This window comes from Coenobita brevimanus, chromosome 57, assembly GCF_032717465.1.
Source record: "Coenobita brevimanus isolate Jiangsu-jjx chromosome 57, ASM3271746v2, whole genome shotgun sequence".
NCBI lineage: Eukaryota > Metazoa > Arthropoda > Malacostraca > Decapoda > Coenobitidae > Coenobita > Coenobita brevimanus.
The window spans coordinates 30192196-30205055 of NC_137010.1; the positions used below are offsets into that span (position 1 = coordinate 30192196).

At 42.6% G+C, this 12860-nt stretch overlaps 1 protein-coding gene across 1 annotated transcript in view; it reads right to left on the reverse strand.

The window, feature by feature from the left end:
• The window catches only part of l(2)gl (LLGL domain-containing protein l(2)gl), a 443338-nt gene that overhangs the window by 228429 nt on the left and 202049 nt on the right, over positions 1 to 12860 (reverse strand). Inside the window, 1 exon segment of the mRNA XM_080274241.1 lies at positions 8131 to 8190. Within this exon segment, the coding sequence (XP_080130367.1) occupies positions 8131 to 8190 (60 nt within the window).

The following is a 12860-nucleotide window of genomic DNA, read 5'->3' on the forward strand; positions in this document are numbered from 1 at the left end:
CTCCATTCCTCCATCTCATCATCCTTGGCCTCCCCCTCCCTCTCCCACCCTCCACCTCACTCACATACACTCTCCTCATCAGTCTCTCACTCTCCATCCTCTCCACATGGCCAAACCACCTTAATGTGTTTCTCCTAATGCTTCCTATCACATCCACATCCACACCACAACACTCCTTCACTTCCTCATTTGTCAGTCTGCCTCTCTATGTGACTCCACATGCTCCTCTCAAATAACTCATTTTCACTGATCTCACTCTTGACTTCCGTCCCTACAACAAGGTCCAAGATTCTAGTAGCTTTTTCACTTCCATGCTCACTTCCCTGTTTCTTATCACTGCTTTCAAGGAACCAGCAACCTTTCTTCCCTGCTGCACCCTTTCAAGTACTTCACCCTCTAAACTTCCATCCTTACTCATCACACTACCCAAGTACTTAAACGCACTCACATTCTCCATTTCCTCACCATCCAATCTCACCGTACATTCACTGACTTCACCTCTCTCAAAGACTATCACTTTACTCTACCCCACATTCTCTTTTACTGTAGATTCCGTTTCTTACACACTCTCCCAAACTCATCCACCAAGCCCTGCAGCTCCCCTTTGTCTTCACTTAACTATACAGTATCATCTGCAAACAACAGTACAGAGAGTTTCCAAACATTACCCTCTCTCATTAGGGTTGCTCCAACATCCACTGCCCTACCTTGTATCTCTTTTATAACCCCATCCATGTACAGATTGAATAACCATGGAGACATAACACATCCTTGTTTCAATCCAACCTTCAAACAGAAAAATTCACTCAGTTCACTATCCACACACACTGCAGCCTTTGCACCCTCATACATACTCTTCAGGGACTTCAACAATTTCCCATCTACTCCATATATTCTTAATACTTTCCACAATCCTTGTCTATCCACCCTGTCATATGCTCTCTCCAAATCCATGAAGGCTACATACAACTTCTTTCCCTTCTCTAGAAACTTTTCCACAAAAGATCTAAGAATGAATATCTGATCTACACAACCTCTTTCCTTCCAAAAACCTCCCTGTTCTTCTCCAACTAATTCCTCTGTTATTTCCCTAACTCTGTCAATAAGTATCCTATCTTATACTTTTCCTATAACACTAAGAAGGCAAATGCCCCTATGATTACCACACACTTCTTTTTCCCCTTATTCTTTGTACAGGGAAATAATCATACCTGACTTCCAATCCTCCGGGACTCTACCTTCCTCCCAGGCCAATCTGCACATCCTCCACATCTATTCTATTACTATCTCTCCCCCATGCTTCAGCATTTCACCACACACTCATCAATTCCTGAGGCTTTCCCCATTTTAACTTTCTTCATTGCTTTCACAACTTCCATCCTACTGATTTCTTCCTTTCTTCTCACATCCCTCCTTCTCCCAGCTATTCCCCAGCCACTTATATTTGCATTACTTTCATTCTCTATGTTCAACAATTCATTAAAGTGTACTCTCCATCTGCTCACTTTTTCTCCCTTCTCCACTAGTAATCTATCATTTTTATCTTTCACTCCCCAGCTAATTTCTCTGGCACCTTGTCTAACTCTCTTTACCTCCTTCCAGAATATTTTCTTACATTCCCTCCACTTTTACACTCAAATTCCTTCCAAATTCCTCATCCACTCTCTTCTTACTCTCTCTTACTAATCTTTTCACCTCTCTCTTCCTCTCTACATATAACTTTCTCTTCCGTCTCTCAACTTCTTCGACGCCCGTTTCTCATCCACTCAATATATGCTTTCTTCTTTTGTGCCACAGCCTCTTTCACCTCTTCAGTCCACCATGCTGTGCCCTACATCCCCTTTCGTCTTCTCTTCACCCCACACACCACATCACATGCTGAACAGATTTCTTCTGTGAATATCTTGCACACACCTTCCACATCCCCCATCTGCTCCAATCTGTATTTACCCAATTGCTCGTCCACGTCCCTCTTATATTCCGCCTTTTTTCCATCCTCTTGTGACTTTTCTACCATCCTTGTAAAAACTACTTTCTCCTGTCCTTTCCTTCTCCTAGTTCTCCATTTTGTTTGGACTTCGATTTTGACCACCACCAAGTGGTGGTCCGAAAGTCCACTCCCCGAACGTCTATATAATGTTGCATCCATTACACACCTTCTCATCCTGTCATCCACACACACATAATCAAGCATTGCCTTCCATTCATTCAGTTCACCATCCATCCTTCTCATCACTCGCCACATATACCTATGGATCATTTTGTGTCTGGAGAGGGTATCAGCTATCACCAACCCCCTCCCGGCACAAATGTTCATTAAAGTACTGTCATTCTCATCCATCTCTGCAGGCACACCCCTCTCACCAACTACTCCATCCACCTTCACATTCCCTACTTTTCCATTCATATCTCCAATCAAAAACACTCTCTCATTCCTTTCAAACTTCTCCAAGCACACTTCCATATTTGTCCAGAACTCTTCTCTCACACTACTTGCACGATCTTGTGTTGGCGCATACACGCACACAATCGCCCACATTTGTAGTCCAACTTCCACTCTTACCCACACAAACCTAGAGCCAACTGATCCATACTCTCTTATATTCTCCTTCCATCTGTTACTCACAACAATACACACTCTTTCTTTTGCCCTCTCATTCCCACCTACTCACGAAAAATATACCCCATCCATACTCCCATTCTCTCACACTCTCACCTCCCCATTTAGTTTCAGTTAATCCACATACATCCACTTTTGCACCCTCAAACACCTAGACAATCTCTCTTTCTTTCACCTCATTTGTATCCCTTTCATTCCATGTAGCTACCCATACCAAGTCCTATGTTCGGTCCTTAGCCATTAACTTTAGGTCAATCCTGGTCCGAGGCTTCTTGTTCATATTTTAGTTAGCTAGAGAAGGGATTAAAATAAGCCATTACTGCCATTGGAAAAAAAGACGGAACCATACTGTACTGTCCAGCACAAACCACAGGGAAAACTGAAGAAAGGGAGAGGAGGCAACAATATCACAATGCAGAAGATAAATCTCTGAAACAGAAAGTAACGCAATCTGTTTAAAAAAAAAAAAATTAAGGTCCTAGTTTTGCAATATCAAGTTGAGAAGATATGTGGTGTTTAACCCTTTGACTACTGAAATTTCTGTTAACCAACCAAACTCGTCCAGGATTAACCTAAACAAAATTTAAAAGTGCATTTGTATCTGAAAAAGAGTTACTGGAGATAGTTCTGAAGCCTCTGACCGCTAGAATTTTGCAGGCGAAGAAAATCAAATGTTTAGCCTTACTGAAATATGGCAGCAAAAGTATTAAATAAATATACATACAGTATTGAAATCCTGTGATCATTTTGGCTCTACTATAAATTAATTGGTCAATCACCTATTTATGCGAATAAAAGGGCAGGGATCCAGTCTAGTTATAAATTCAAACCATGTTCCCTGCTGACATTACGTTTCCTCATACTATAGAGTTCTGCGGGGCAGGAGAGAGACATACAGAGGAGACAATCAAAGCAAGGAGAGGAAGGAAGGAGAGGGGAGGAAAGGAGGGGAAAGCTTAGCCTAGTTGGAAAAGTGTTAGGGGAGACAAAGCTTAAGCCCTGCAACACCAATTCATCCAGGCCACTGCCAGACAATTTTCTGCAACTTAGGAGAGATATCCCAAATAAAATGTTAAATGAACAACTCAGAGAGCTGCCATTAGGTGACCAAGGCTGACATATGCAAGCATGCTGGAGCCTTAACATGAGAAACAATGTTAATATCATTACTTTACAATTCAATCTGGCTACTGCCAGGTGATATAATTCAACTTACAAGAGACATCCTGTAGCACAGTGGTCAAGAGGAAGAGTTGAAGGAAAAGGAACCCAAAGGAAACTTGAAGGAAAAGGAAACCATACGAAACAATAAGTGGAAGCAGGAATGGGTAGGATGTGGATAGAGTGAGAATTATTCACTCACCTCTCACTAATGATATAAGGGTTACATGGAGGTGAGAATTACAATACAGCAGAGCTAATTTCAGAGCTATGGCTGAAAGTAAATAAATGATATGATGACTGGAATGAAAAACTATAAAGCTAAGATCTGGTGGAAATTTTTCCCATCAGGTCATTTCATATGAGCTCCCTAGCTAAAACATTAAGCAATACCATGACTGAAGAAAATCTAACAATCTTCACTTTACACAAGCTTTGTCAAAAAGATCAAACATTCAAAGACAAAACTACAGTAATTTAACACGGACAGGCAATACCATAAAAATTAAACTATAAGCCTGAGAAAAAATATCATATACAGTACACCATGTATTAATAATGGAATCAAGAAAATTTGCTGGACACACCAGCAGCACTTATTGATAAATCCAGAATGATGAGCAATATGATACAGGGCAAAAGCTGAAATGAAATAAAATACCAGTTGCTGTATGCCTCAGAATTAATGTCTTCAGCATGCCTAAACTGACTGCCATAAATGGCTCATAACCAATTTTCAGGGGAAGACAAATCTGAGGAAAATGACTACTGTATGGCTACTATCACTGCAGTGCCTTAATAATTATCAGCTAATAAGATCTGTAAGGGGTGGCCTAACAAGGGTCCCCAGAACTTCTTCCTTAGTAATGAATTTTGAATATTACACATCAACATTCTCTTGCATGACCTATTAATCTTCATATTGATCATTTGCTTCAGATACGAACAAGAGAATGTTGGTATGATATATGCAGAATCATACAGATGGAAGAGGTGCTAAGCCAGGGAGAATACAAATCAAAATATTTCACCAAACAATCTGCACAAGCCATAATGATATAAACATGAAATATCCAGATGACATGCAATAAGTTTGCAATATCCTGCACAACCCAAGTCAAGAATAAAATCAATCCTTTCATCATGCCATACGAACTCTAATGATCAGCTTTAAGAAAGCAGTGCATTCAGGCTCATAGGATTTTGTTGGAGCACTTGTGTTTAGATCACTTGTGGGGAAATAACTGGATTAATTATGTCTGACATGAAATAACTAGAACTGGCTGTATTACCATCATCATCATTTTCAACCAACTTCCCATTCTCACATGAGAAGAAGCATCTAAATAAAGGGTCTCCTTATGAATCTCTTCAAGAACATAAGAAGATAAGGGATTTTAGTTCTTGTGGTAGGTTGTGGTGACTATCATCCACTCACTTGATGTAGTGCTGCCTACTTCTTCTTTTGCCTTTATCATTTGAGGCACACACTGTAGTAACGGCACAGGCGCCATTTTTTAAAAAACGAGAAAAACGCATTTAAAGTTTTGAAACCGCAAGATCTTCCAAGCCAACCATTCGAATTCAATCTACTTTGCACCAATTAAAAGAAAATTTATCCCTCTAATACATATCCCAAAATTATTTCATTATTATGCTTTATGCCTTTGCTGCAGCATAAAACGTCAGGAAATGTGGCTCTGATAATTTGCAAAATCATATCTCTTTTACTGCTGATTTTTTTTTTCCCCCCATCTCCTAACCATTGACATTACAATACATCAGAATAGATGTTTGAATAATGCCATAATAGTAGCATACACATGATAATCATTCATACAATAATGGTAAATAATAATGAAAAAAAAAAAAAAAAAATCTTTCAACAATGCTCAGAATAATACCGCAATGTCATAATAATAAAAAGATTAGAATAGGCATAATAGGGTGGCATGCATGCATAAAAAAGGAAGAGAGAGAGAGTGTGAATGAGAGACAGACAGACAGACATAGACTGAAGATCAGAAGGAAGGGGAGTGTAACACTAATGTAGTACTCACCAACCCTGCCGAGTATTCTCCGCTTCCTGGTCACTTTACTGAAACAATCATCAGCACATGGAGGTCCTATCTTTCGTGCCTCTACCAGTTTCTTTGTCATATAGCTGGTGTAAGCCTTACCTTCATTACGAAGTTTTTTCACCACATTGGCTTTCCACATGTCTGGCTTTGGTTTGCGTTTGTGGCCATGGGAAGGTCCCAGAATACACTCAATATTCTTATTAACACCAGACTCATTTTCATTAACAACAGCCTCCTGGTGCTCACTGTTATCACTATTATCACCCATGGCTACCACAGTACAACAACACAACAGAAACACTCGTAAAATCAACAAAAATAATGAAGCATTCAAAATGTTCTGTAAAAAAAAGGCGCGGGGATGTGACTGGCGTTTTGATTGCATTTATACTGGATGGTGGCATCAATCACCCAATAACAACGCTAGCTCAGTCAAAGCGAATTTTAATTGGTTGCTGAGATCCACCAGCATCGTGTGTGGGAGAGACATGAGTGTGAGAAGGAAGCACGGCCGCCCACACACACCAAAGTACTCCTGGTTTAAAGGGAAAATGGTGCTTGTGCCCTTACTCCGGCGCGTTCTAGCAGAGCTGTAGTAGGGTCAATACAGCTGAAAAATCGCGGGTGTATCAGGGCTCACTAGACCATAAGAAAAATAATCAGAAGGGCATATACTACCTACTGTTGGATAGATGAAACCCTGAGAAAAAATGCAGTGCTGGCAACTCAGATTTGGGTGTGGTGGCACTTGTGCCCTTACTATTGAGTGTGCCTCATTTTTTTTCTGTGCCTCCCCTCCTCTCTACCTATTTCTCCCATCTTTCCTGTCACTTCTTATTGCTTTTCTTTCCTTTACAGGTGGCTTTACATTGACTGACAAGCCAAATGGTTTCCTGTATGCCAAGAAACCATTTACAACACTGGGTGGTAACCATATAACCAAACCATACATACTCCCTACGTGTCAGCAAGTGGGTTGGCGGAGGGTTAGTGCCCCTCCCCGTAAAACAAATAACTCAAAGTCAAATGGCCACCCCTTATGGGATTATGGCGTCTGACAACAGATAGATAGATAGATTTTAGCTTTATTTTCCCTCCTGTTGTTGTTGTTGTTGTGCTACCCCAGTCTTTCTGAGACCCATCAACCACAGGCATGCAACCACCCCTGCAGCTGTCCCATGCAGTGAACCAATGTTCCCATGTACTGTAGATGACAGTGCCTCATCACAACAGGGCACAGGGAATAGTGTGGAAGTTTAGTTCCAGGGTGGATGCCGCATCTGAATCTCCACCCAGTTAACTGGGGCACCACAGTAGGTTCCACATCACCCTGTTATCTCACTATATGGTGACCACCCAGTGTTGTTCATCATTTCTCGTGCTACAGGAAACCATTAGGCTTTTCACTCAGTGTAAAGATACTTGAAGTGGAAAGAACGGTAATAAGCAGTGAAAGGAGGGATGTGAGAACAAGGAAGAGAGGAAGGCAGACACAGAAAAAGAATGAGACAAGAAAGAAGAAGTAAGCAGTGCTATATCGACTAAGTGGATGCTGGACACTCCCACCTACCACCATCCCTCCTGCTGTGCACAGACCCTATTGTAAACATAACAACTTCCGCTACTGTAGTCTTGCTGCAATAACTCATTGTGATTTGCGTGGCCAGTCGATCCCAAACATTACAAGGGGATTCCTGTGCTTTAAACCAGAATGAGAGGGATCCCTTCAGACAGTGGCACTGATCTAATCAGACAGCTCCACTGTCTTTTTATAAAAACATCCATGAACTCCTTCTCTTTTCCTTAAAAGAAGGATGATGGACTACAGGAGAAAGGTAACTTTAGCTTGTATTACACTGAGTTCATATTCAGATGAGCCTAAGGCCACAACAACAACAACAAACCCACCATATAAATAACAGGGGGCCAATGCTAACAATGGCTCACCAGAGTTTTTATGTTTATTAAGGGGTCTCTAAAACTAAGCTGTGGGAGGAATGAGACTGCCAGATACAAAACCACAAGTGGTCGGTACTGGGGTCACCCAACAACAAAAACCTAATCACTGCGGCAATTTATATTTAAGTGTTATTGTCATGTTAAATTTCACTGTTGTGTTAAATCTTGAGACAAATACAAATTTTAGGTTGAACAGACTGTACTGTGCACCCACAAAAATAACCTAAACCACAAATGTCCTCATGCTCAAGACAAAGCTGCTGACTGGCTATGAGGGACTGAAATGATCATGGATCCTTGATTCTTTACCTAGACGGTTCCTCCTCATGTGATTCCTCGCTAGTGTCGCTAACTATCTCGTGCTCCACCCTAGAACCACAGTTGGCAGAAGGGGGGAGGGGAGAGGGAGGTAGTAAATGGAATCATGACTTTTGACCATAATGTTGCAGGTTTCGGAGTTCCAAAATGCCTCTTCCTTACCTGTTTGGTTTTGCATATGATTTATCAATACAATAAAATCCTCATTACTGCATATATCAGGGACATAATCCAAAATATCACATTTTCAATTCAGCTTAGTACATGTACTGCAAATTTAGGTGCCAAGAGAACTTTAACTTTAGCCTTTTCAATTATCTAATTCTTCTACTTTGAAAAATGTTGCTGAAGCTGAAGAGATAAAAAGAATAAAATGAAAAACATGTCACTGAAGGGGTTAATAAGAACTTTTTTTTAAACCTGCTGTGAACTAAATAACAAAAAAACAACTTCAATAATGGCAACTTTGAGGACTTACTGGACTGTACACAATTCTCTTATATATGAGTCACAGGGTGGGAGGACATGTGCAAGGTCAGGTAGATATTGGTTGGATATAGTTTATCATGATACAGTGTATCAATGTGTAAGAATGAAAGGTAAGAAGTTGAAAGTGCATACGAACCGACAAAAGATATAAATGGATGAATATGAACAGATATACAGGCCAAGGGCTACATCACTTCTATATATATATATATACTGTATATATATATATATATATACTGTATATAGTACATCCCCACACAATGCAAACTCACACAGTGCGAATCACCTACAATTCGAGGTCAACCAGAAAATGCTTATTTTTATCGAATGCGGAATCTGCGAATCGAACTTCCCAACATGCAAATCGGCTGTGTGATTCCAAGGCAAAAATGAACTTCCTGTCATTACTATGAGTGTCGGGCTGGACAATGTGAGTCAGTCGCACGAAGGCAGGTGGCTGGCAACAAGCCAGATTCAAAATGGCGGGCGGTTGGCCAGCTATCTGCATGCCATCTACCGACCTTCCTGGGTAAACAGACACTTCTCCTCCACATTGCTGCGAAAACATGTACAGTATTTACCTATGTGGAGAGGATGGAGGGTGAAAGACTGACGAAGAGAGTGTATGTGAGTGAGGTGGAGGGGGGAAGAGGGAGGGGGAGGCCGAGGATGAGATGGAGGGATGAGGTGGAGAGGTATATGAGAGAGGGGGGTGTGAGTTGGGAGCGGGGCAGTGAAATGGCGGGGGACAGGGCGACGTGGCCACCCCAAATGGGATTGAGGCGTCTGGCGATAGATAGATAGACAGTATTTACCTAATTATTATATACAGGAAATCAGTTATGCTTGTGGGGTCCTATCTCTGCTTCTCAGTAGGTCAAATTTAGCTTTAAACTCGTTTAAGTTTTTAGACTGGACGATCTCTTCGTCCAGGCTATTCCACAGGTCTATACATCTATAAGGAAGATTAAATTTCTTGATATCCTTTAAGCAGCTTGGTGTTGTACCTCACATCCTGTGGTCCAACTAGAAGTACTATTAGAAAAAGTACAGTATTAGCAGGGTAGATTAGGCTGGAAGGGGACCCACAAACCAAACCCTGGGTGGGCTGTTCACCACATACCATTTTTCTCATAAGTTCTTTGGTTTACACAATGCGAAATCATAGAATGTGAGGGTTTCTGCTGCCCATAAACTCCCATTGTGTGAGGGTGCAAAGCATACAGTAAAATCTCGATGTAATGGACTTCAGTAGACCAGAATTCACTTTTATCGAAACTGAGGAGCTACCGAACTAAATTCTTATATATCGGAAAAAGTCCGACAAAGCCAGAAGCAGTCTGGACTGCCTGGCTACTTCAGCCATGTTCACCACAATAAGGTAAATAAGAGACATGTTTATCAGTGTACAGTAGATTATTATTATATATATTATACCATCTGATTACTGTAGTGAATGTATAATACAGTGCAGGACCGCAATGATAGCGAAAACAGTTTAAAAACCATTAGTGCGATCCAGACTAATGTCTGATACATTGGAAAAAGTCTGGGTTCGCTAGGGGATGTCCGGATGTCGCTTTTATTGGAATGGCTTGGGCCCCAATTAGTCCGTTACAGTGAGGTTTTACTATACTGTATATATAAAAAAATACAGTATATATACATACATACATATATATATATATATATATATATATATATATATATATATGTATATATATATTTATATATTTATATATATATACAGTATATCTTCCTTAGCCTTTATCATTCTTTTTCTGTGCCTGCCCTTCTCTCTCCCTATTTCTGCCATCTTTCCTGACACTATTTATTGTTTTTCTTTCCATTACAGGTGGCTTTACATTGAGTGACAAGCCAAATGGTTTCCTGTAAGCCAAGAAACCATTTAAAATGCTGGGTGGTAACCATATAACCAAACCATACGTGCTCCCTACATGTCAAGCGGGTTGGTGGAGGGTTAGTGTCCCTCCCTGTAAAACAAATAACTCAGAGTCAAATGGCCACCCCGTACAGGATTATGGCGTCTGGCAATAGATAGATAGAATACCCCAATATACAATACCTCTAGACGTGATACCCCGGCTTTGCAATGAGGGTACAAATACCACCACGCCTCAATTCCTGATGGGCAAGCCCCAGTCTAACGACAGTCCCTACGATGTCGCACCCACAGACAACAGGCTGAAATTTTGAATCACATCCGTTCCCGTGGCAAGCTGAGCCCGCCCGCCTCCCAGGATCCGCAGAAATGCTCATGCAGGCCCCACAGCCATCGCTCACCCCGTGCTTACCCATATCATTCTTCTTGCACCGGCCATCTCAGAGTGAGGATCTCCCGTACGCTCGCCCACCACGCATCGTGTTGCACCACCAATGTTATGTAAGTTGCTATCGTAGTGCATCGTAGTGCATCATAACTGTGTTCGAGCAGTGCCGTGAGTAGAGCAGTGATACTAATCATGTGTGAAGTCCAATATTGTGTGATTTTGGGTCCAAATAAGTGTGATAACGTCTGGTAAGGGTGCTGCATGTGGTGGGACTAGTGGTGGTGCTAGTGGAGACCCTAGTCGTGACGGTGAGTGGCCTACTTGCGGTGGTGCTGATGATGTTCCCGGAAAGCCTGTGCTTAAGACTGTCACTGGAGGTGAAATTAGAAATCCTTAAGTGGCACGACAAAGGAAATGGTGTGTGTGTGCTATAGCCTCGGCTCTCCACCTGGCCCAGTCGACTGACTCCACCATCATAAAGAAGAAGAAGGCCATTAAGGCTGCTGCTGGGGAGGTTGCAACCTTATCTGCCTCTTGTATCACCCGCCAGCAAGAGCCTGTAATGGAGGAGCTGGAGCGGATGCTCTGCACATAAGTGGATAATCAGAACCAGCACAAGGCACCCATGGCCCTGGCAAATAATATGCACTAAGGCTCTCTCGCTCTGGGTCAAGTTAAAGGTCAGGCGTGATCTTGATGAAACTGTAACCTTTAAGACGGGCCACGGATGGTTTGACGAGTTCAAGAGGTGGGAAAACCTCCACCACGTGAAGATGTACGGTGAGGCGGTGAGTGCAGATACGGTGGCGGCGGCAGCGTTTCCTGAAATGCATCATCACGGACGGTGGCTATAGTGGGAGGCAGGTGTTGAATTTTGATGAGACTGGGCTCTTTTGGAAAAGAATGTCCACCAAGACATATCTTGCAATGGAGGAAAGGTCTACACCAGGATTCAAGACCTCGAAGGACTGGCTGACACTGTTGCTGAGGGGCAATGATGAGGATGACCTCAAGTTGAAGCCACTCCTAGTCTACCACTCCGAGAACCTCAGGGCTCTGGTCGGGTATGTTAAGGAGAACCATGGGGTTATCTGGAAGTCGAACAAGAAGGCTTGGTTGGCTTCAGATATCTGTTTGTCCTATTTACACTCATACCTCTCTCGTGTGTTGAAGAGGTATGCATCACGTGAAAATCTGGCAAACAGATTTCTCCTGGTGGTGGATAACGCATCTAACCACCTGCCCACGATGAAGCAATGGGCCAGCAATATTGAGGTGGTGTTCCTGTCCTCCAACACCACATCTTTGTTGCAGCTGATGGAACAAGGGGTGGTCACAACCTTTAAGGCTTACTACCTCCACTGCACAATGAAGCAGTTGGTAAGGGCCTGCGACAGTGATGACAGAACAACAGTGCAGCAGTTTTGGAAGGGGTACAACATACACCACACCCTTGAGAATATAACTGCTGCATGGAATGAGGTTAGCCAGGCAACGATGAAAGGTGTGTGGCAGAAGCTGTGGCCGGAGTGTGTCCACTCCTTCACTGTCTTCTCCGAGGGCATGCAAGCTCCGCCTGTTCAGCGTGTGCGGCAGGACATAGTGGAACTGTCGCACGAGGTGGGCTTCGGGGAGGTCGACGAGGATGATGTGGAGGAGGTTCTTGAGAGCCACAGGGAGGAGCTTCCCAATATGGAGATCCAGTGGGCGCACCAGGAGGCAGAAGAGGAGGAGGTTGTGCCTGAGGTCCGAGCTCTCAACATCAAAAACCTGAAGGAGATGCTAATGAAGCTGGAGGAGATAACTGATCTAATGAGAACACACAACCCCTCCCCCCAGGACAAAGCAGGGATACAGCTAATCGGCTCGAGGAGGGGATGAAAGTCTACAGGACGATGCTGGAGGAGAAGAAGGGGGCGGCCAGGAAGGCTATGACCACAG